Source organism: Sus scrofa, chromosome 10, assembly GCF_000003025.6.
Source record: "Sus scrofa isolate TJ Tabasco breed Duroc chromosome 10, Sscrofa11.1, whole genome shotgun sequence".
NCBI classification, from domain to species: Eukaryota; Metazoa; Chordata; class Mammalia; order Artiodactyla; family Suidae; genus Sus; species Sus scrofa.
Genome location: NC_010452.4, coordinates 33,314,545 through 33,338,590, shown reverse-complemented (window position 1 = coordinate 33,338,590; position 24,046 = coordinate 33,314,545). Strand labels below are relative to the sequence as shown.

Sequence of the window (24,046 nt, the reverse complement as noted above, 5' to 3'; positions counted from 1 at the left end):
CGCCACTGGAGAACTGCAGGCCCAGGATAGCAGCAGCCAAAATTATCTCCATTCCTCTCCTGATTACTTTCCCCTCCTCAGGATGTGGGGGAGAACACTTTGCTCTGCACTTTCTTAGTCCATTCGTTAGGAAAGATGTGGAAAATTGACACACAGTTTTACAGGAACCAAATACAATTTCCAAGGGCAGCAGCATGGTAGCAAACATCACAGACCAGGGTTCCAATCCCTGCTCTATCTCTGAAAAGCCACAGGCATATTTCACAACCTCTGAACCTTGTCTGTGATAAAGCATAGTCTCTAACACACAGTACGCCTCTATTTGCTGAATAAATACATGGATAATATTCATACATGGGCTTTACACTGTAAGAGGCAAAGTCATTCTTAATAGAATTCAGTAGTGGCTAAGAAGTCATAAGACAGACTGGGTGCTGAAGAGAATCAGCAGCGTTCAGTTATACCAGCCCATCTAAAATGTGGAGGGACGAAGGGTTTTAACACAGTGACAGAAAAAAAAAAAAGTAGTGGTGAGAATGCACAAAGCAAAGGGGAAAAAAGTCTTCCGTGCAAAAAAAGAGAGCAGGGCAAAGTGAACAGACTGATGACAGGTTCAGATAAGAAATCTGCAACGTCTGAGACCAGCAAGTGATATCAAGATGTATAAAGAAATCTTGCATGTCATTAAGAAAAATGAGCCCCCTGTGAAAAAAACAGCCAAAGGATTATTATGAATAAGCAATTTACTGAAGAAGAAACCCAAAGGCCACCAGGCATATGAAGAGATGTTCCAGCTCATCTTTAATCAGAGAAAAGCAAGTTAAAACAAGAGCTCTCCCAGCATCTCTACTCATTTGGCAAAAATTAGGAAGTTGATTAATGCCAAGTATTTGCAGAGGTACGGAGACGTTCTTGCTCTGCTGATGGAAACGTAAATGAAGGTAGCCATTCTGGAGCCATATCTGGCACTCCCGAAGAAAAGTAAATACACACACACTCGTCTGGAAAGGACATGTGGAAGGCTGTTCTTTACAGCAGTTATTTGTGAAGGCAGTGTTGGAGGCAATGTGGGAGTCTATGATTAATAAAGAGAGAAAACTAGGATAAACACCACAGACACTAGATTACACACAGCAACATTGGATGGATCTTGAAGTCAAGGGTGAGCGTCTAGAGCCCAGCTCTTGGTTTCTACATGCTATTCTCTTCTAAAAAGAACTACTGCTCATGGGAGAAGTGGCTGATTCCAGAGCTGAGTCAGAGAATGAACAAGAGGAGCCTGGGACATCTTGATTTGCTTAACAACAACAACAAAAAAATGCTCAAAGAATGATGGGATGTCCAAAATGACAGGAGTTAGTTAGCATGAAGGGGATCTCACTGGCCAAATCTGGGACAGGCTGAGCCTCAAAATAAATAATGCTAGTGAAGGATTATGAGCTATTAAATAAAGTATGAATCTGTAAGTCTGCACTAGTATATGAATTCATAGGGGAGAAGGGAAAGCTCTTCCTTACAGGGAGATGCCAGCTCATAAATGTGGAAGCAATGATAGAATTAGCTCACCAACCACCACTTTAATAACTGATTCAAGTAAGAATCATCAATAGGTGCTAAAAACCAATGGATGAAAGTTTGAGATATTTGTATAATCTCAAAGTAAATGCCCATAAGACACATCTTAATTAAAACAGATAAAGTAGTAATCTTGATAATGAACAAACAGCAGACACCACCATATTGAAATGATCAAAGTTCACATGGCCAGTATGAAATGATATTATGCATTGAGAAGAACTCAGCAACTTTCATGTGGTCTTCTTGCCAAAAGAACATCACCTCAAAAACAAAAGAGAGTTCCGTTGTGGCACAGTGAATTAAGGATCCATTGTTGTCACTGCAGCGACTTGGGTTGCTGCTGTGGATAGGGTTCAATCCCTGGCCTGGGAACTTCCATGTGCCATGGGTGTGACCAAAAAAAGTGCATAACCTGAACCTCACCACAAGGAAACATCAGACGGACTCAAATTGAGGGGCCTTTACAAAATAACTGGCCTGTATTCTTCAACAATGTCAGTGTCATGTAGTACAAAGAAAGACTTGGGAAATGTCCAGATTAAGAGATTGAAGAGACATGATGACTGACTAAATATATGCTCTTCAATTTTCTTCTATGACAAGGACATTGTTGGGACAACCGACATCTTCATAAGGTCTGTAAATGAGATAACAGAAAATGTTCAATGTTGACTTCCTGATTTGATCATTATACTATGATTATATTAAAAAAAGATCCTTGAGTTCCTGTTATGGTACAGTGGGTTAAGAATCCAACTGCAGCAGCTTGGGTTGCTGCGGAGGTGTGGATTTGATCTCTGACCTGGCGTAGTAGGTTAAAGGATCTGGCAGTGTCATAGCTACACCCTAGGTTGCAGCTTCAGCTCAGATTCAATCCCAGCCAGGGAACTTACATATGCCATGGGTGCAGCCATGAAAAAAAAAAATTGTTTTTTAGGAAACATATTGAATATTTAGGGGTAAAGGGGCATGTACACACACACATGGACAGTAAGAGAGAAGAAAAAAGCAAATGTAGTAAAAAAAAATTTTTTTTCTATTTAGGGCTGCACCTGCAGCATTTGGAAATGCCCGGGCTATGGGTCAAATCAGAGCTGCAGCTGCTGACCTATGGACAGCTACAGCAACACCAGATCCAAGCCAAGCCACATCTTTGACCTATGCCACAGCTTGCAGCAACTCCATATCCTGAACCCACTCAGTGAGGCCAGGAATTCAACCCGAATCCTCACTGACACCATGTCAGGAACTCCTAAAATGTTAACATTTGGGAAATTTAGGGGGATCCAGAGGAGATCCAAAAATTCTTTGTATAATTCCAGCAACTTTTCTGTAAGTTTGAAGTTATGTCAAACTTTTTAAAAATTGGAAAAAAAGAAAAAAGAAAAGGAAAGCTGGGTGAAAAAAATTAGAATCAAAATGAGTTATATTAAAACACCATTTACATAAGTTAAAAATACATGTGCATATACTGTATGATCCATTTATATGGTATTTTCAAAAAGATCAAACAACAGTAATGATCAGTGGCTAACAGGGGTGAAGGGTTGGAGGAAAGTGTGACTACAGGGGGATTTCTGGGGGTGATAGAACTATTTTGTATCCAGACTGTGGTGGTGGTGGTTTTTTATATATTCCATCTATATACACATATTAAAATTCATAAACCTATAAACCAAAAAAGGGCCAATTTTACAGTATGTTAATCTAAAAAAATAAATCTTTTAAACTAAAAATTGCATGTTGGAGTTCCCATTGTGGCGCAGCAGAAACCAATCTGACTAGAAACCACAAGGTTACAGGTTCAATTCCTGGCCTCGCTCAGTAGGTTACGGATCCAGCGTTGCCATGAGCTGTGGTGTAGGTCACAGACGCGGCTCGGATCTGGGGTTGGCGTGGCTCTAGTGTAGGCCGGTGGCTACAGCTCCAATTAGACCCCTAGTCTGGGAACCTCCACGTGCTTCAGGTTCGGCCCTAGAAAAGACAGAAAGACAAAAAAAAAAAAAAAAAAATTGTATGTGTATGAATCAGTGGCTCCCATTTGGCAAGAGAAAAAAAAAAAAAAAAAAAAAACCACGTATTATATACTTTAGAATGGTTGCCCATGGTAAGGGTGGGAAATGGAAGTGGGAATGAGGATAAAATAGAACAAATAAGGCAAAAGAGTCCTTGATGATAACAGTCCATGAAATAAAGTGTTGGCTGACTAGATGGAAAGAAAAAAAGTACAGAAGGAAATAAATGGGGGGTGGGGTGGAAGATGGAGCTGGAGGTGTCCTTTCAGAGCTGTACAGGGGAGAAATGAGCCCTGAGCTCTGGACCAGACCAAGGTCTCTGAAGGAATTCTGAAACACTGTGAGGATGGATTCATCCATCATGACAGCTGGACACCCTCCAACATTAGAGTACAACTCACTTCCCTGCTCTGACTTCTGACTGACCAGTTGCCAGCTTATACTATGGCTTCCCTTATGGTGCTGAAAGCTGCCAGAGACTTTTAAGCCACTTGACAACAGTTCCAATCTTCCCAGTAGCAAAGCAACTTAGCATTCCGGAATGCAGATAAGTCTCAGGGGAGTTTTATTGCTGAGTCAGCTGATCAGTTTTGGAGCCCTGACTGCATTTCTGGATCTGCGATGCTGGTTACAAGTATCCCCTTCTCTCTCCAACTAAAACCAGACCTTGGACTGTGGAGAGCCTGCTGCCCTGTGGGCCATCTGGGTGATCAGTCAGCCATGCACTCCTAGCAATCTCTCTCGGGCAGCAGGACTACTTTAAATGCAGCCAGCTTCAATTTCTTCCTCTAAGCAATGGAGATAATAATGTGTTCTCTTCACAAATACATACATATCACAGTGCTTAGCACTAATAAATGTTCCATAAATATTACTTTGTACTAACAGATATTCAATAATATTACTTTGCCTTCCCCAGTGACTCCCAGAACTCCAAAGTCCATACGTTATTACAACTCTATAATGACAAGTGGCTAAAATTTCACATTTTTTTTTCTTTTTATGACCACACTGGTGGCATGTGGTAGTTCCCAGGCTAGGGGTTAAATCAGAGTTGCAGCTGCCAGCCTACATCACAGCTACAGCAATGTGGGAGATGAGATGCATCTGCAACCTATGCATAGCCTGTGGCAACGCTGGAACCTTAACCCACTGAGCAAGGCCAGGGATGGAATCCGCATCCACATGGAACTACGTCAGGTTCTTAACCCACTGAGCCAGTGGGAACTCCTAAAACTTCACATTTCTACTCTAATCCACCAACATCGATGATAGGTTTAGAAAAGAGTCTAGGACCTCAAAGGGTCCTGTGGATATGATATAAGGCTTCTTCCAACATATGAGGGTTGCATAGCAATTCTGTTCATATTTCACTGTCAGGAACAAGTACTAAAGTGTTAAAAAAAAACAAACAAACACTAGCTTAGAAAAGAACACACACAAAAATATTTTTTACAATCCTGGGATGATGAAGACCTTTGTAAGTGTAAAAACAACCTGAAGTCATAAAGGAAAAGAGAGAATTAAATACTTAACACTTCTTTATGGTCAAAGATACCAGAGATTAAGTTAAAGACACATGACAGATGAAGAGACCATATTTGCAAATGACATATAATAAAGGAGAAATATCCATAGTATTAAAAGCGTCTACAAATATATTTTTTACAATAATAGAAAAGTGGGGAAAACATCAACGAGTAATTTACAGAAGAAATACAAATGGCCAACTAACACATGAAACATCAATAGTCAGAGCAAGAGACTAAAGCAAGATACCACAACTGACCATCATATTGGCAAATGTGAAAAGACTGATAATATCCAGGGCTGGCATGGATGTGGGAAATAGGACACTTTTCTTTTTTTTCTTTTTTCTTTTTTGTCTTTTTGGGGCCACATATGGAGCTTCCCAGGCTAAGAGTCTAATTGAAGCTATAGCCACCGGCCTACACCACAGCTCAAGGCAACGCTGGATCCTTAACCCACTAAGCAAGGCCAGGGATTGAACCCACAACCTCATGGTTCCTAGTCAGATTCGTTCCTCTGCGCCATGATGGGAACTCCAAACAGGCACTTTTCATACACTGCTAATGAGTATAAATTGGAGGGCAACCTGACAGTATCTCTTAAAATATTAAAAGGACATGATTTTTAGATCTCAAATCAATAACCTAATCTTCCACTGTAAAAAGGTTTTTAAGAAAAAGAAAAGTAAACTAAGCTCAAAGATAAAGCAAAACAGAGGGAAGAAAATAATAACGATTAGAAGAGAAATTAATGAAATAAGAGATCAGAAAAATAATAGAGAAAAATCAATGAACCCAAAGTTGGCTCTTTGAAAAGATCAGCACAAATGACATACTTGTGGCTAGACTGACTGAGAACGAGAGTGAGAGAGAAGAATCAAATTGCCAAAATCAGAAATGAAAGCAGAAATACCCATACCAACCTTAGAGTATTAAAAAGGAATATAAGGGAATATTATGAACAAATTATTGCCAACAATTAGATGACTTAGATGAAACAGAAAAATTCCTAGGAAGGCACAAACTACCAAAACTCACTCAAGAATAAAAAGAAAATCTGAATAGACCTGTAACAAACAAACAAATTGAATTAGTAATCAAAAAGCTTCACACAAAGAAAAGCCCAGGCCAAGATGGCATCACTAGTAAATTCTACCAGATTCTTCTTTAAAGAAGAAGTAATATTAATCCTTCACAAGCTCTCCCTAAAATTGAAGAGGAGGAAACCCTTCCCTACTTATTCTGTGAGGCAGTGTTAACTTTGGTACTGAATTCAGATAAAGACATCATGAGAAGGATGAGAAGAAAAACTACAGATGACTTACCAATGATACCTCAGCAAAACTGAGTAAGAAAACTCTGCAGGAGTTCCCATTGTGGTGCAATAGAAACAAGTCTGACTAGTATCCATGAGGACGTGGGTTCCATTCCTGGCCTCATTCACTGGGTTAAGGATTCAGTGTTGCCATGAGCTGTGGTGTAGGTAGCAGACGTGGCTTGGATTCTGTGTTGCTGTGGTTGTGGTAGGCCTGAAGCTGTAGCTTCTATTCAACCCCTAGTGTGGGAACTTCAAATGCCACAAGTGCAGCCCTAAAAAAAACAAAAAAACAAAAAACAAAAACCCTCTACAGGTCAATATCTCTTATGAATAAGAATTCTTGACAAAATATTAGTAAACTGAATCAAGCAGAATATATAAAAGGGATGATACACCACAACGAAGGATTCAAGTTTGATCTATTGGAAAACCAATCAATGTATAATATACCATATCAATAGAATGACAAATGACAAAAACCACATAATCATCTCAACACACACAGAAAAGCATTTGACAAAATCCGTCAACACCTACTCCTGATAAAAACACTTAACAAACTAGGAACAGAAGGGAACTTCCTCACCTGATAAAGAGCATCTGCAAAAACCCCATTACTGACATCATACTTAAAGGCTCAAAAGACCATGTTTTTCCCCTGAGATCAGAAACAAGATAAGGATGTTCTCTCTTACTGTATCTATTCAACATAGTGCATGCAGGATGTCCTAACCAGGACAATCAGGCAAAAAAAAAAAAAGAAGAGCTGCTGTAAGAGTTAACGAAAATAATGCCCATGTAGCACTGTTTCCATGCTTGGCACGTAGTAACTGCTGAGTAAGCACCATCTGCTGTGGGAGTGGCTGCTGTGGTTACGCTGGAGCCTGGAACCCCACATTCATAGCCGCTCCCACCGACCGGGTTTTCAAGCTGACCCATTTACTTGTGATTGGGAGACTAGAAATTGGAATTGCTGGAAGGCTCGGGGGATATAAACATGTCCAGTAAGATTCAATCCTGGCTCAGGGTTCACTCACAGTTGCCCAGCTGTGTGTGGCTGTCCCTGGTGGGGATGGCACTCAGCTGCCCTGCAGCCAGGCCATTAAGCTGTATTAAGCAGGAGCAGTGAGGCAACACCTGAACTCCCAGGCAGAGACAGACTCCAGAGAATATCCAGGCTGAGCCCTCATCTCATTTTATAGATGGGTAAAGTGAGGCTCAGTAAGAGAATGTGACTTCTCTCAGATCACCCAGGAGGCTGGTCCAGACCTGAATGGAAGGGCTTGCCATCCTGGCTTCTAACATCAGCCCCTGCGTAAAGCCAGGCGAGCTACAGACCTTTGCCTTAGTTTTTCTAACAGTATACCAGGCACAACCCCAACCTGAGCCTACCTATATCCAACCCCATTTTTTTAAAAAAAAATATAGTCCTTCATGGGCATTCCCATTGTGGCTCAGTGGGTTAAGAACCTGGTTAGTATCCATGAAGATGTGGGTTTGATCCCTGGTTAAGGATCTGGCATAGCCATGAGCTGTGGTATGGGTTACAGATGTGGCTGGGACCCCGAGTTGCTGTGGCTATGGTGTAGGCCAGCAGCTGCAGCTCTGATTAGACTCCTAGCCTGGGAACTTCCATATGCCGCAGGTGCGGCCCTAAAAAGCAGAAAGAAAAAAACAACAAAAAAAAATAGTCCTTCTCACCTCCTAAGACTTCACCAAATATGCAAACTCTCCCACCAGCTCCTCCCTCTGACCACTCAGCTATCTGTAGTCTGTGATAGTCTCTCTCAGGACATTGACAAGCAATGTCCACTTGGAGACGGGCAGGCTGTGGATCCCCACAGAATCCTGGTACGCCTGACCCCTGGCAACCTGCACTCCAAGTTCCCAGTGTTGTAGATTCAACAAGATGGAGGCCTTCTCTTTGTGGCCTGGGGTAGGTCTATAGAGATAAACCAAGCCATCCTCTCTACCAAAGCTGGCTCCAGGCTAAACCCTGTCCCTAAACTGCAGTCACAGTCTCACACCTTTTCTTCCTCCTCTTAACTGCCCCAGGGCAGAAGGGAAAAAAAAAACAAAACAAAAAAACAGCATTTGAAAAAATTTTTACTTGGAAGCCTACTGTGTTGAAGGTATGCCTCTGGTGCCCAAGGGGATTGTTCAACATTAATCAAAAGACAAAGTACTGCTATTACAAAGTATCTCCTCTGTTCAACCCTTTTATCAACCTTCTGAGGTAAGAATTTGCTCCCCACTTTACACAGCAAGTCCTGCCCTGGGTCCCCCAGGAACAGTATGCTGGACAGCAGTTCTGGCCTGGGTCCAAATGGACCCAGAGAGTACCCTGTTAAGTCACAGCTGACTGCTGTGGAATGGAGAATAGAGGCCACCAGGGGTGGCTACAAAAAGGAGGGAGCAGCTGTCACGGGTTGAATGCACCTGTCTACTGCGTGTGTAAAGCTTCGGTCACTGAAATCACTAGCTCCGAAAGTCATCCTAACATGTATGCAAACAGGAGGTAGCAGGCATCTGTTTGACTACAAAAGAGGCAGGTGCATGTGGGGTGGTTTCAAGGACAGAAAGAGCAATTCCCATTGGCAGACCTTGGGCTACCGATCAACTTATGTATACCCAATATAATTTAAAGGCCTTTCTTCATCTCCGCCCCCGTCTGGATGGCATAAACCAGGGCTATCAGGTCAGAGTGTGTCCACATGAGTTAGGTCAGGCGCCCAAGCTAGCCTGAGAGAGCCTGACATGGGTTCTATATCTAGTGTTTCCAGCAATTGACCTGCAAAGTTTTAGATCAAAAGCATTTTATTTATTTTTTTTTTTTTTGTCTTTTTGCCATTTCTTGGGCCGCTCCCGCGGCATATGGAGGTTCCCAGGCTAGGGGTCCAATCGGAGCTGTAGCTGCCAGCCTACGCCAGAGCCACAGCAACACGGGATCCGAGCCATGTCTGCGACCTACACCACAGCTCTCGGCAACGCCGGATCGTTAACCCACTGAGCAAGGGCAGGGACCGAACCCGCAACCTCATGGTTCCTAGTCAGATTCGTTAACCACTGCGCCACGAAGGGAACTCCGATCAAAAGCATTTTAAAGCCAGGTTTTTAAAGCTAGGATCTGCCCCCATTCTATAGGTTTGACTCCACAAATAAAAGAAGAAGGAAAAGGCCTTAAGCTGTGTAAATCAACTCTGGCAAAGGCTTTCGAAGTGTAGAAAGAGCTACCTACCAATAAGTCTCCTTTGTGGATACCCAGTAACCTCAGCAGGAACTGCCCAGAGGCAATGGCTTCAAGGAAAAGCCTCAAGTCCAGAGGAGCTACTGTGCCCTACACAGAGAACACACACACACACACACACACACAGCTACAGAGCTAAGACTGTAAATGCGAGACCAGATAAATCCGACACGTTCTTGGAATCCACACTCCGTAAAAGCCAATATCCCAGAGTTCTCGTTGTGGCTCAATGGGTTAAGAACCCAATTAGTATTCATGAGGATGCAGGTTCGATCCCCGGGTTAAGGCTCCAGCATTGCAGTATAGGTCGCAGATGTGGCTTGGATCTGGCCTTGCTATGGCTGTGTTGCAGACCAGCAGCTGCAGCTCCAATTCAACCCCTGGCCTGGGAACTGTATATGCCACAAGTGTGGCCTTAAAAAACAAGACAAAACAAAACTCTGGCCTAGGAATTTACAATTTAGGGCCTGTGGATTATTCCAACCCTCTTGGAAAGCAAAGTGGTACTGTGAACCAGTGTCATAAAAATGATTACATCTTCTGGCCTAGAAATTCCCCTCAAGCAATTTATCTCCAGGGAAATAATTTAACTGAAGCAAAGAGCTACATGCAGCAAAGATGTTCAAGATGATCTAGATGGTGAAACATAGAATGCTGAATGTTAAGGGAATAGCCACAAGGATTTTAGAACAGTACAAATTTAGATAATTACAAGAAACAAAACAGTTTATAAGATAATGTTGAACACATATAGCAGAAAGCCAAATAGTTTCTGCACTAAGCTTGCAATAGGATACAATGTGTATCATGGATTTGGAAAGTAATAGCAAGTTTTGTTACAGCGGTAGAGGCATACAGTGGTAGAGGTTTTGTTCTAATGGTAGGGAATTATTTATTTTTAAACATTTAATGTGGTGACATTGCATTTTCAACCAGATTTAAAAAAAAAAAAAAAGAAAAATCCTATAGAACAGAAGCCAAAATCTTCCCAAATAAGGACTATCAGTAGTACCAATAAGAGATAACATATATTTGGACCTTATTCTGTGTGCGGCACTGTTTTAGGCCCTACTAACATCACAGCATTGCTGAGACAGATACTCTTATGATCCTCATTTTACTGGTGAGAACAGTGAGGCATGGAGAGCTAGCCGAATCAGCTCGCCAGCGTGACAGAAAGAAACATTACCTGTGCCATTTCAAAGGTCACCCACCTATTAACATCTTTATAGAGATGACAAAATCCTCATTACAAGAGCCCTGAAATGGGGAATGGGTAATGAGTGTCACAGGAACTCTCAGAGGGCTTTGAGGCTGCAGATATAACCAGGATTTCCCCTGACACCAACCCAGACTCTAGGACGAAGACAAGGAAGAAACACCAAATACCGACATGTTTAGCACGACTCAAACTTCAGAGGAAGGGAGCAGGGACCAAGGAAGCTGGGATGTGCCCAAAATGATGTAATGAGCTAGGACCTGAATCCTCACTCCAGAGGCCCTCTGAGATGGCTCCTCAACTCTGCAGACCATAGCACCTCTTCCTCTCTCCCCTTGGGTTCCTCCCTCCCATCCCTCCGTCTGATTACCCTTGGCCTCCCCTTGTCTAGCACAGTCCCAGCTATACTGCCTTCTCTCTCGTATATCATCTTCCCTTCACCCTGCCTCCACTTCCTGTCCTCTCCTGCCCTGCTGGGGACTGTGTGCAACAGCTAGGACTTGAGTTATGGCAGCCTCCCCATGTGACAGCAATGAGAGGAAATTACAGGCAGTGGAACCCTGCCCTTCCCAACTGAAAAACTTTTCAAACAGGCTGAGAGACAGGGATGCTAAAAGTAGTATTGGGAAGAAAGGCCCTTCACTGTGACTCTGGCCCTGGCCCAGACCACCCAATCTGGCGCCCCACACCTCCTCAGGGGCCTGGGAGTACCCACACGTCCTCCTCTCTTTGCTGGGGTCTGTCCAGCACCGAGGGGCTCCCCGAGAGCAGGGGTCAGCCCCTCCTTGTTCATATCTGTCTCTCCTGCTTCACATAGATAGTTACCAGAGTTTGTTGAGGAGTTCCTGCTGTGGCCCAGCAGGTTAAGAACCCAACTAGTATCCCTGAGGACTCAACTTTGATCCTTGGCCTCGCTCAGTGGGTTAAGGATCTGGCGTTGCAGTGAGCCTGCGGCATAGGTCGCAGACATGGCTTGGATCCTGCGTTACTGTGGCTATGGTGTAGGTTGGCAGCAGCTGTAGTTCTGATTAGACCCCTAGCCTGGAAACCTCCATATGCCGCGGGTATGGCCCTAAAAAAAAAAAAAAGAAAGAAAAGTTTGCTGAATGAACAAATGAGTCCTCCTTCATTCTCTTTCTTGGGACCCCTCCTGACTTTGGGGTGGATTCAAATCTACCCATCCTCCAGCAGGGACCCTGCCAGGGCTGCCAGAATGCCAGGAGCTACCTAACACCTCCACGCCAAGAGTTCAAGCTCCTCTAATGCAAATACCAGCTTTCCCAGGTCCACCCTAACTGGGATCCCTTTCCTGTTTTTTCAAGCTGGCAGTATCTTGAAACACAACAACAGCTCTACAGTTTCAGGATGACAAAGGCAGGAGGACATTATGCAAAACAGGAAGAAACTTTTAAAGAAATGTATAAAGGCATTTTCAGAATGCAACCTGTCATGAAGCCAGGCAATTACTGAACCTGTTGCCAGGGCCCCTTCCCATGACCTCAAGACCCATGTGGTGGGGCAGGAAGGAGCCTGACCTCACACCCTACTGGTCACGTGGGTCGGACAAAACCCAGCCCATTCCCTCTGTGCAGCCTCCCCCTAGAGCCCTGGGCTCTGGGCCAAATGACCCTTGGCAGAGTCCCAAATCCAAAGTGTCCCTCAGAAGAGGAGAATTTAGCTTCGGTTAGGACATTCAAAGTGGAATAAATTCAAAATAGACACATTGCGAAGAGCCTGGCACCCTGGCCCTGATCGACTGCCAGGTTCTGCTGGTCCCTGAGCCTTCTCCTGAAAGGAAATTCCTGGAAACCTACATGCTGTCACTTCCCAGCCCCTCCCTGGATCTCAGGACCCTCCTGAGGTGGAAGCGCTGTGTGAAATGGTTCAGAGCTAGGTTTGCTAGCTTGTCCCCACACCTCCTGTGGAACCAGTCACATCTCAGTCATGTCCTCGGCACTGAGTTAGTTGACTGGTGCTCACCCAGCACCACAGCCCTGAGAGACAAATGGAAGCCCAGCCCAGGGACAAATGGAGAAGTTACGAGAAAGCTGACTCCTGGGGCCTTACCACCCCCTGATTCTGAGGACAGCTGATTTCTGCTCAGCCTAACCTCAAGAGTGCCTATCCTGTAGCCTGGCTCTCTGCCCCTGCACCAGGCACTTCCTGTACCCACTTTTTAATCAGAATTCTAGATTTATCCTTCATTCAGCAGTAAATGATATTCATCTGTCACCACTTAGCAAACCTAAAATTTTAAATGGGTTCATGCTTTAGTAAGACTGGTTTAAAAAGAGAGCCCTTCTCAAAAAGCACTCACCCCCTTTTCTTCCTTTAAAAAAAAATCTACCATGGGAGTTCTCTTGTGACACAGTGGGTTAAGGATCCGGCGTTGTCACCGCAGAGGCTCAAGTCGCTGCTGTGGCGTGGTTTCCATCTCTAGCTGGGGAAATTCCACATGCTGTGGGTATGGCCAAAAAAAAAAAAAAAAATTCTACTATGAAAACAATCCAAAAAGTGCATAAAGCTTTATGCATGAGCCTCACTGGACCACTAAGTAAAAACAAAAACTATCTGTATATATGTTCAACAACAGTTGAATAATAAGAGAAAGTCATAGCCTTTGTGGTTTTTAAAGGTGTAGGACCAAGCTTGTCACAGAGTCTTAAGGATAAATCCAGGACACTAGGCTATTTCCATCTATCTGTACCAATCTACCTGTCCATCTATAAAGATATTAGCTAATTTTTTTTTTTTGGTCTTTTTTAGGGCCCCACCCACAGCATATGGAAGTTCCCAGGCTAGGGGTCAAATCAGAGCTACAGCCACCAGCCCACACTGTAACCATAGCAATGCCAGATCCAAGCCATGTCTGTGACCTATACCACAGTTCATGGCAATGCCGGATCTTTAATCCACTGAGTGAAGCCAGGGATCAAACCTGCGTCCTCATGGATGCTAGTCAGACTCGCCTCTTCTGAGCCATGATGGGAACTCCTAAAGATATCAGCTAAATTCTTAAACATGTACAGGAAAAAAAGATTAGCAGGAAAGTGGCCAATGGTTTCCTCTAAATAACAGGAATAGAGATGTGCTTTTCAACCTCTTTTAACTTCTCAAGTTGTTTTCAATGAACCTGAATGACTTTTTACAAAAAGGGGGAAGAGATTACCTGCTTCTCAAAAAAAAAAAAAAACAGGCAAGAGCAAAGACCCACAGCCCTGGCCCCTGGCATCTCAGCAAGACAAATCCTTCTCCTCTCACTCTGGGCTTTGTGAGGGGCTGGGAGAGGCGGCAGGGGGAAAGAGGAGCAGCTATATTACACACCCAGACCAGACATTAAAATCACTGCCAAAGAATTCAGCAACAGCCAATTAGATAGCCCCTGGCCCTCATCTGTGCAGGGAAGGGGCGGGCTGAGCCAGGCTGAAAAGTGGAACCTGAAACACTGAGCCTGTGACTCAGCCCTTCTGTCTCCCAAGGACAAATCCCTTTAGGCCACGTTCACCCAGAACCAGCTTTCCACCAGACCCTGTCCCCTGCCCCCAACCCACCACGACCTTCCAACCGAGAGGTTTCTGACCTTTAGAACAGGATCCAAGATCTCCTCCCCAAGCTAGCGACCTGCTGGGCTCAGGTAAACACAGAGGCCCCCACAACGGACACTTTTGCAATCCCAAGCACAGCCTGGCTCTCAGGATCCCTGGTCAGGTTAAGGGACAGGAGGGACCCTGTGGAGGTCACCAAATCCAATCTCATGCCTTGTTAACTCCCCCAGGAGTCAGGGTCTGGCAGGCAGGCCTTTAAGTGATCTCATCGTTTAGACCACACGGGCAGTGCCAGAGGCAAGTGTAAAATGGCTATGGTGGAGGCCCAAAGGGAGGACCATTTGTCCTCAGACAATTGGTTTGCTGTTTAAGCAGATAAGGATAACTGGAATTTCCAGGTGGACATGGATACAAACAGGATTTCAGTCTCTGCTTCTTGTCAGGAGCAGACAGGGAACACTGAGCAGGGAATAGGCAGAGGAGGCACTGGGGAAGAGGTCAATGAAGAAATCCCCAGGTCGACTTGACCAGAGGATGCCTGGGCCCCTTTTACACACAAACTCAGAGTCCGGCTGAGCCTGAGGAGGGTAAGCTTCCTGGCCCTGCCCCCAAAGTCTGGAAGGTCCCCAAGGTGGAATTCGTGGGAGGGGCTGGGACTGCCTGGGCATTCAGTGTCCCCTCTTTCCCTAACCATAAATTAGTCTAGGCTCAGCCTGGAAATCCTTACCTGGCTGCTACCCAAAGACAGTAATATCCAATTCGATGGCTGCTGATGTCTCATTATAGTCATTATAAAGCAGCAAGTTAAAGATTATCCAGCAGAGCTAATGCAAGGCTTCAGAAATTAGAGGAATGTTTTTACTCAATCAGATAAAACCAGGCCTGGAGATTTTGTTTGTTTGTTTGTTTGTCTTTTGTCGTTTTAGGGCCACATCCGCAGCATATGGAGGTTCCCAGGCTAATCACAGCTACAGCTGCTGGCCTACACCACAGCCAATGCAAGGCCAGATCCAAGTCATGTCTGCGACCTACACCACAGCTAACAGCAATGCTGGATCCTTAACCCACTGAGCGAGGCCAGGGATCGAACCCGCAACCTCATGATTCCTAGTCAGATTTGTTTCTGCTGAGCCACGACAGGAACTTCATGGCCTGGAGAATTTTGATGACAACCCTGGGTTTCTGAAAAAGAGGAAGAAAAATGGAAGAAAGGAAGGAAAGGGGATAGATAGGGAGAGGGGGAGACTAAACACACACACACACACTCTGGCTTCCCTAAATGACGTCAGGTGGTGTGATTATGCTGCCTCTGCCTAAACAGCGAATTCCAAAAGAGGAGGCATTTTGTCCTCTTCCTCTCTCTAGTTCCAGCACCCAGCCTAGGACGGGCACTATTGTTAGAACTGAATGACAAAGTCACCAGATGCCAGAGTTTCTGCTGTGGCGCAACAGGATCTGCGGCATCTTGGGAGTACAGGTTCAATCCCCAGCCCAGCACAGTGGGTTAAATATCTGGCATTGTCACAGTGGCGACTTAGGTTGCAGCTGCAGCTCAGATCTGATCCCTGGCCTGGGAACTCCATTTTTGGCGGGGCAGCCAAAAAAGAAAAAAGAGGAAAAAAAGTTACCAGATCAGATGCGTTAGCCATCAAGGACATCCAGACAAGCGGTCACCATACTAGACCTCTGAGATGGGTCCACAGACACACCTGGCAGGGATCTTCCCAAACTCGAGACTACATTAGGTTGCCCTGAGCCTCTGTACTATGTGCCTACTGGACAGTAACTTTAAGGAAAAGCATGGGACTGGGGGCGAGGGCAAGATATCTAGTTTTTCCAGCGCCAGCTGCCCATGCCCTGGATGTGTGTGTGGCCTGAGGCAAGACCCTTCCCCTCTAGCACAATGAGGGATGGAGGCCAGGGAACTGTGCAGATCCATCCTGAGATGCTATGGTTCCAAGAGGCTGCAGTTTGAGTCCAATCTCAAATATGGCTCTTGCACCCTGGACCCCAAGAAACTCCCAGCTAGTTCATCAGGGGGAGGCCCCCAGGCTTGCTCAGAGTCTGGGACAAATTATAACAGGCAAGAGACACATTATCTGCAATCATCAGGCTGAGTAGAAAAAAAAAGTGAGCCAGAGAGTCATGGAGGGTATTTCTCCATCTCAGACTGTTATACAAGAAGGCATTGGAGTTCCAGTCATGGCTCAGCAGAAACGAATCTGACTAGTAACCATGAGGACGCAGGTTTGATCCCTGGCCTCGCTCAGTGGGTTGAGGATCTGGCGTTGCTGTGGCTGTGGTGTAGGCCAGTGGCTACAGCTCTGATTCAACCCCTAGCCTAGGAACTTCCATATGCTGCAAGTGTGGCCCTAAAAAAAAAGCAAAAAAAAAAAAAAAAAAAAAAGAGGAAGGCATGTCTGTATATGCCCATAAATTATTTTCCCCAGGAAAAATACAACAGGACAAAACTGGTCTAAAGGACTAGTTACCTAATCTCCCAAAGCTTAAAGACGTGGACACAGGGGAAACTCCCAGGGCCTCCCTAACCTCCAGGATGAGGCTACACCCCAAGCCCAAAGGTGATGACGGTCCAAGACTCATCCCCAAAGGGGAGAGAGAGCCCTTTCCCAAGCTGAGGCCAGGACAGATGTCCTCAAAGTACACTCTGTCCTAGGCAGTGTGCTTGCATCCACATGTGTGCAATGGGTGGGTGCATGAGGGGAAAAGAGCGGGAACAGTGAGCTGGTAGAGAATCACCTGGTAGCAGAGGGCCTGGCAAAGACTCAGCAAAGGCTCTGTCTTCCCAAGGGCACAAACCATGGCAGGGGCTCGGCTGACAGCCCCTGCAGAACCCAGTGCAAATAACTTAGGGACCAGTGCTCTCCCAGGGTCCTGGCAACCTGTGGTTGTTTACTGGCCCAGGTGCCCATGACTCTCTGTACCCGCCTCTACATCAGCATCCTTTTCTCAACAAATGAAGAGTCTCCCCTCCTCACCCCACCCCATCCTTTTTTTTTTTTTTTTTTTTTGGCCTTTTTAGGGCTGCACTCAGTGGCGTATGGAAGTTTCCAAGCTAGAGGTCAAATCAGAGCAGCAGCTGCTGGCCACAGCCACAGCCACAGCAACATGGGATCTGAGCCATGTCTGGAACCTATACCACAGCTCATAACAATACCAGATCCTTAACCCACTCAGAGGGGCTGGGAATCAAACCTGCATCCTCATGAATACTAGTTGGGTTCTTAACACACTGAGCCACAGTGGGAATTTCTGAAGAGAGTCTCTTCATAGCTGGGTAAGAGGGGCCTCAGATTTTAGACCATCTTATACTCACCACCACCACCCCCTCCATGCACCCTTGAGAGAACAGTACCAACTGTACAGGTGGCCCTGCCTCCTCTTACCGCTCGTACCTGAGGTACTGCCCACCCCCCACCCAGCCCCTCTCTGGGCTTGTCCTGCCAGGGCTAGTCAAGTCACATTGAGCTGCTGCCAAATCTAAGCAGAGACAAACATTGCAAGAAAAGTAACGCAAGGCTGCTGCTCCTCCCAGACTGACTGCATCCCAGGTGGCCAGAAAAGGAAGCCTCACTGTCACGGTCAAAGAGCTGCTGCACAGCCCAAGGGCCAAGATGACAGCACCTTAAAGGCCTGGACTCCTTGGGAGAAGTCCCTGGGGAACTGGCAGGAATCCTTAGGAAAGGCCCACCTTTCCACTGCAGCTCTCACTCTTGAAGGCCGCACATCAGCCCAGGGGGATGTCCCAAGGCGGGGCCTACCGTGGCTACAAACACTGCAACCTGCCCTACCGCGCAGTGTAGACAGAGGCAGGATTCAAACCCAAGTCTATCTTAAGTCTCTCTCAAGGCTCTGACAGTGCAGGACAGACCAAACAGTGACTGTCAACAGCCCAGGAAGCTGTCTGGCTCCTGCAGGGAGGGCCATGTCTATGACCCACCACCTTCCAGTCAGGAGGGATCAAAGCATCTGGCACAGACCCTCGGACACCAGAAAGTAGAGCCCAGTTGTGGAAGGGAACTGCAAGTAGTGAAAAGGCCACAGCTTTAAACCCACTGATGCTTTCTCCCACCAACCTCAAAACCACGGCACAAGGGCTCTGGCTGACACCTGCCCAGCTGAACAGATGGGCTCAACTCCCCCAACCCACACACACCCAGGGAGACTTTCAGCTTTCTCGGGGCCCTCTCCTAAGCGGGAGACTCCACTTCAAGAGCACCCAAGCCCCAACCTAAGGGCTCAAGTGAAGAAAAACCCTCTGCCTTCCCCTTCCGGGGTGGCCTCATGTCACGGTCCCATGCATATCACACAAAAGCAGGCAAGCGAGACAAGGCCCAGGGCCTCTCCCCTCACCCTCTAAAACTTATCTCTCAGGAGGTCTGTTCACACCACCAGTTCAGACTCAACTCAGAAACACCAGTAACTGGTCACTGACTTCCTGGCAACACCATTACAGAACAGAACAAAGTGGAGGTGGGCCACCACTGCCTCTCCTGCTTCGTGGAAAAGAACCTATACCTCAAACACCAATCTAATGAACTAATCTAAGGTACTTTTCCTTTTAGCTGCTAATTAATTTCTCTTTCTACATAATATCCAAGTTACAATGAAGAACAAAAGGTCAAAACCGGGCCTCTCTAGGTCCTGGGGACTCACTAACTTTCTACTGCCTTCTCTGCTGTTCAGAGCCATTTCCAGAGTCTAAGAAAATGGAACTTCAAGCCCCAGGTCCTATTTGCCATGTACTTAACATACACAATCTCATTTAGTCCTCAAAATAACCCTGGGAGTTAAGCATGGACAACCCCATTTTACACATGAGAAAGAAACTCTGAGAAACTCTGTACCATGCCTGAGGTCAGACACTGAGCATCATGGCAAAGATTTGATCAACTTCATAGGATTAGTCTGTTTACATCAAGTCCAAAAGAATTCAAATTTCTGCTTTAAAAAAAAAAAATCCCCCTTTTATAACCACAATTCATGTCTGACCAAGTCCAAGAGTGTCCTCCCAAACTTGATACGAAAATGTTTAAGTAATTATTGGAGAAATTGAGCAAGAGCGTGTAGGAGGTCTGCCCCGCTAGGGCTCCATGAAAAGGGGACAGAGTTTCTGCTGGCAGGATGCCTGCCCTCCTGCCAGGACCCTTCACTTGGAACACCTCTCTCTATACCCTGGCCCCAAAAATGAGCAACCATCTGTCCGGTAATCTTGGGAGCAACCTGTGGCTGCCTTTGGCTTGACTGCCTGTGGAGATCCAGGAGGGCATGGGCTCAACCTCCTTCTGAAATAAAGGACTGCAAGCCCCCGACCCAAGCTCTCTGCCTTCCGGAAACAGAGGCCCTGGTCCAGATCACCTGGGCAATATAACTGAGACTGCAGGCTGCTCCCAGAAAGGGAAAACTTGGTGCTAACTGGTTCTATTTTAGCCCTTCAGCCTCCAGGGTATACACATCATACAAACACCCTCAGCCCCTTGGGAGGGCCTTAGGTTTGGGGAACAAATAAGGGCAAGAAGCAGGGTAGGAGGGCCATAGGGCTGATCTTCCCTGAGGAGGGATTCACACAGGGGAGGAACAGAACACAACAGTGACAATTTACTCAATGAAAACTCTTGTTTATACTATGTCATCTAATCTTCCAAAATACTCCCCTGAAACAGGTACCACTTATTGTTCCCTTTTAGCAAATGAGAAACCAGAGCTTTCCGGGCAAGTCATTTGCCCAAAAGCTCAGGAAAAAAAGTTAGCACACACTCAGGAGATAGCAGTTCTCTGGGAAGACAGGAGACGTGATCTGGGAGGTCGGCTCCCTTCCCTACTGGAGGCCTCACCATCGCTAGAGCTCGTTTCTCTGCGCTGCACTGTAGTGCCTACCACAGCTAGCAGGGCGAAGGCTGCTCCAAGTCGACTCAAACTCTCAAAACTTCTTGAGGTTTGGGCCAGAGCAAGGAAGTCTCCAAGGCCTTCTCCGGTTCTGGGGCCAAGAAGGGCCTAGGCTTTCCTAAACCGTCCCCGCCCCAGCCTCTAACACCAGTCCGAAGGGATTCACCTCCCAACCTCCCACCCCCATCCAGCCGGGAACCTCTGTTTGGGATTAGGGACTCTGATCCACAATAAAGAGACCGGCTGTCATAGAAAAGGTCAGGGGAGAACGTCCGGGGGATCCTGTCTGGGAAATTCGGGGAAGTCCCCGAATCCTTACCGAGCAGCGGGGACTCCTCAGGGCATGCGGGCGGCAACCGTGCTGCGGTGGAGGGCACTGGGGCCGAAGTCAAGTTGCTGGCGGGTCCCGGGCCCGGGCGAGAGTCTGCGTCTGGGCTGGAGTCGCCACCCGAGCTCGGCTTGGAGGAGGCGCGCAAAGGCGGCTGCGGTGCGGCCCCTCGGGGCCGGAGCTCCCCGGAGGGCTGCCCGATGGCGGCGGCGCTGTTAGAGCCGCCCTGCAGCGGTGTGGGGACCCCGACCAGCTGAGGCAGGCGGCTTAGGTCGCGGCCAGTCAGGTAGTAGATGAGGGTGACGCCAAGATGCAGCGCGCAGACAGCCACGAGCAGGCGGCAGGCCCGTTGCAAGGACGCGCCCGGCATCGTCGCGGCGCTGCCGCCCAGGAGCGGCTCCCGAAACCTCATCTTCCCGCCGCCGCTTTAAGAGGGGGTGGGCTACGGTGGGGAGGGCGGCCCGCCCGCGGGCCGCCAGCCAGGCACTGCCCGACCACTGTAATTGGGGGAGGGACCAGTGGGAAGGCGAGGGAGCGGCGCCGGCGGACAAGCCGCGGAACTCGGAGACTGGCCGGCTCCACAGCCGAGCAAGCAGAAGTGCGCCTGGGGCGCGGGCGCGGACAGGGGCGGGGCCGGGGCCTCCAGCGGGGCGGGAGCGGGGCAGCTGGTAGGAGCAGGGTTTTCGGAACGGGGGCTGGAGGGCGGGGCCTTCGGGGGCGGGGCCTCTGGAGCTGCTGGTGTCGGAGCACTTTCGGGAATACTTTGCAATCCGCAGGCATGGGGCTGGGGCTTCAGGCTCCCACCTGCCCTCCTCCCCAGCCTGCTCAGTGGGCCTTTGGCCCTACTAAACCGAGCTTCCTCCTCTTCCTCTTCCTCCGAGCTGTCCCCGAGAGGTGCCGCCACTTCCTGCAGTGCCGAAGGGCTAGGGTATGCGCCTGGGCCTGCTGCGCGGCAGCAGAGAAGAGGGCGGAGAAAAGAGCAGGCTGGTTGTGATCTCGAGGGGTTGGGAGTCCTAGCGGTGGGCCTTTCCGGACGGTGGGCCTCTGTAGGCCTGCGGGGTCCGGAAGAGAAGCAGAAAAAGGTTGCCCAGGAAACGGCTTCGACGGCCGGCCGGAGGTAGGACAACCGAAGAGGGATTCTCTGAAACATTCGGAACACCCTCCCTTGGCCGAGCGAGGCTCCTCTATCTAGGTGAGGGCCCAGCAAAGAGGCACGGAAAAGAAAACGCTCACTCTCCTAAAGCCAGGGTTAGGGGATCTCAAAGACCCGCCCAGCTCGGTTTAGGGGTGTGTGGGTGCCTCTTCTAGCGCATCCCACACCATGCTTTGAGTGGGAGAGTGGCAAAGCGCCTCAGTAACTCCCACACCGCCATGCTGGAGGAGAGCAGCCAGCTTTATTTACAGTCTACACGGGCCTGGACACAATCCCATGGAGTGGGACTTGTCCCCATTTTACAGAGAATGTTTGAAGCTCAGGAAAATTAAGAAGCTTGCCTAAGATCCCACAGCTGGTGAGAGGCAGAAGCAGAATTCTGGCTCTAAAACCTTTGCTTACCACTTGTTAATATGCAAGTAAGGGCTGGAAACTGTGCAGGTGAGTTTTAGGCGCTGAAGTTGCTTAGTTCTAATTTGACCCAGAGGCCACTGGTCCTGCCCACTGATTGCCTGAAAGAGCAGAGACACCTCATTCCTGAGAAGGACTGGTGGAGGTGCTGTCATTTACATGAATGGGGAAGCTGAGGGCTGAGGCAGCCAACTCTGAAGAGGAGGAAATAATAACAATGCTTCCATAGACTGAGTTTCCTATATGCCAGGAAGTCTAGTTGCAACACTGTGAATTAGGCATTTGTTAACTGTTGCCATTTCACAGAGGAGAAAACTGAGGCTTGGGTATCACAGGGTTGTGATCACACAGAATCATCTTTCTTCCCTTGGCTTCCTGGACACCCAGCTTTCCTGATCTTCACTGGCCACTCCTTTGCCTCTTTTGTGGGCTTCTCTTCCCCACTTTTCGAAGGCCCCAGGCCATGGTCCATGATGCTTTTTTCAGTCTACGTACTCCCCAGGCGTGACTTATAATAGCTGTATGCTGATGAAGGCAATTTTTTTTTTTTTTTTTTGTCTTTTTGCCTAGAAAAAGGGCCGCTCCTGTGGCATATGGAGGTTCCCATGCTAGGGGTCAAATCAGAGCTGTAGCCGCTGGCCTACGCCAGAGCCACAGCAACGCAGGATCCGAGCCACGTCTGCAACCTACACCACAGCTCACGGCAATGCCAGATCTTTAACCCCTGAGCAAGGCCAGGGATCAAACCTGCAACCTCATGGTTCCTAGTCGGATTCATTAACCACTAAGCCATGACGGGAACTCCTGAAAGCAAAATTTCTATCTCCAGACCTGACCACCCAACTCATTCAACTGCCTCTCTTACCAGTACCTCAAATTCAACACATCCCCCTGCAACAACCTACTCCCTACAATCTACTCCTGTTCTCACCTACCTCCAAGAATGGCACTGTTGTTCATTTATTTTCCCAATCCCCAAACCTGACAGGTGCCCCCAATGTGCTTCTTATTCTTTTATTTATTTACTTATTTTTATTGGGCCACACCAGCAGTATATGGAAGTTCCCCAGGCTAGGGGGTCTAATCAAGAGCTGCAGCTGCCAGCCTATGCCACAGCCACAGCAGCGGGGATCTGAACCATGTCTGCTCTGTGACCTACAGCACGGCTCCTAGCAACACTGGCTCCTTAACCTACTGAGCGAGGCCAGGTATCGAACTTGAATCCTCATGGATACTACTCAGGTTCTTAACCTGCTGAGCCACAATGGGAACTCACTTTTCTTATTCTTAAATGACATTTCCAATCCTTCAGCAAGTCTTGTCAGTGCTACCTTCAAATCATCAGAATTAACCACTTGCTAACTCTGCTGTAGCTATCCTGGACCAAGGCACCAATATCTTAACCTGGGTTATATGGTAGCCTCCTAAATGGTTACCCTGCTTCTACCTCTTTCATGCCCCTTCCCCAGTCTATTCTCCAAGCAGCATCTAGGAAGATATCTGTAAACATAAACAAGTTCGTGCCATTTTATTTAGAACAACTTCCAAATGTATAGAAGCCCTGTCTAACCTGGTTTCTATCTCTCCTCCACCCTCTTCTCCTATCAGCCTCTAATGTTCTACCTGCTTTAGTCACACAAACCGAATTGCTGCTATTCATTGCATTTGCCCTGTTTTTTCCTGCCTCAGGACCTTCATACTTCCTGCTCACTTAGCCTGAAATATTTAGCCTCATGTTTCATTCAGATCTCTCAAATGTCACCTTATAAGAGAGATCTTTTCAGACTACCTTATGT

General features: G+C 47.2%; 1 protein-coding gene across 1 annotated transcript in view; it reads right to left on the bottom strand.

Moving 5' to 3' along the window:
* Positions 1 to 21,296, bottom strand: part of B4GALT1 (beta-1,4-galactosyltransferase 1) — a 63,991-nt gene extending 42,695 nt beyond the window's left edge. The window contains exon 1 of the mRNA XM_003130680.4: positions 20,678 to 21,296. Within this exon, the coding sequence (XP_003130728.1) occupies positions 20,678 to 21,098 (421 nt within the window). The 5' untranslated portion in view covers positions 21,099 to 21,296. The remainder of the gene's footprint in view (positions 1 to 20,677) is intronic.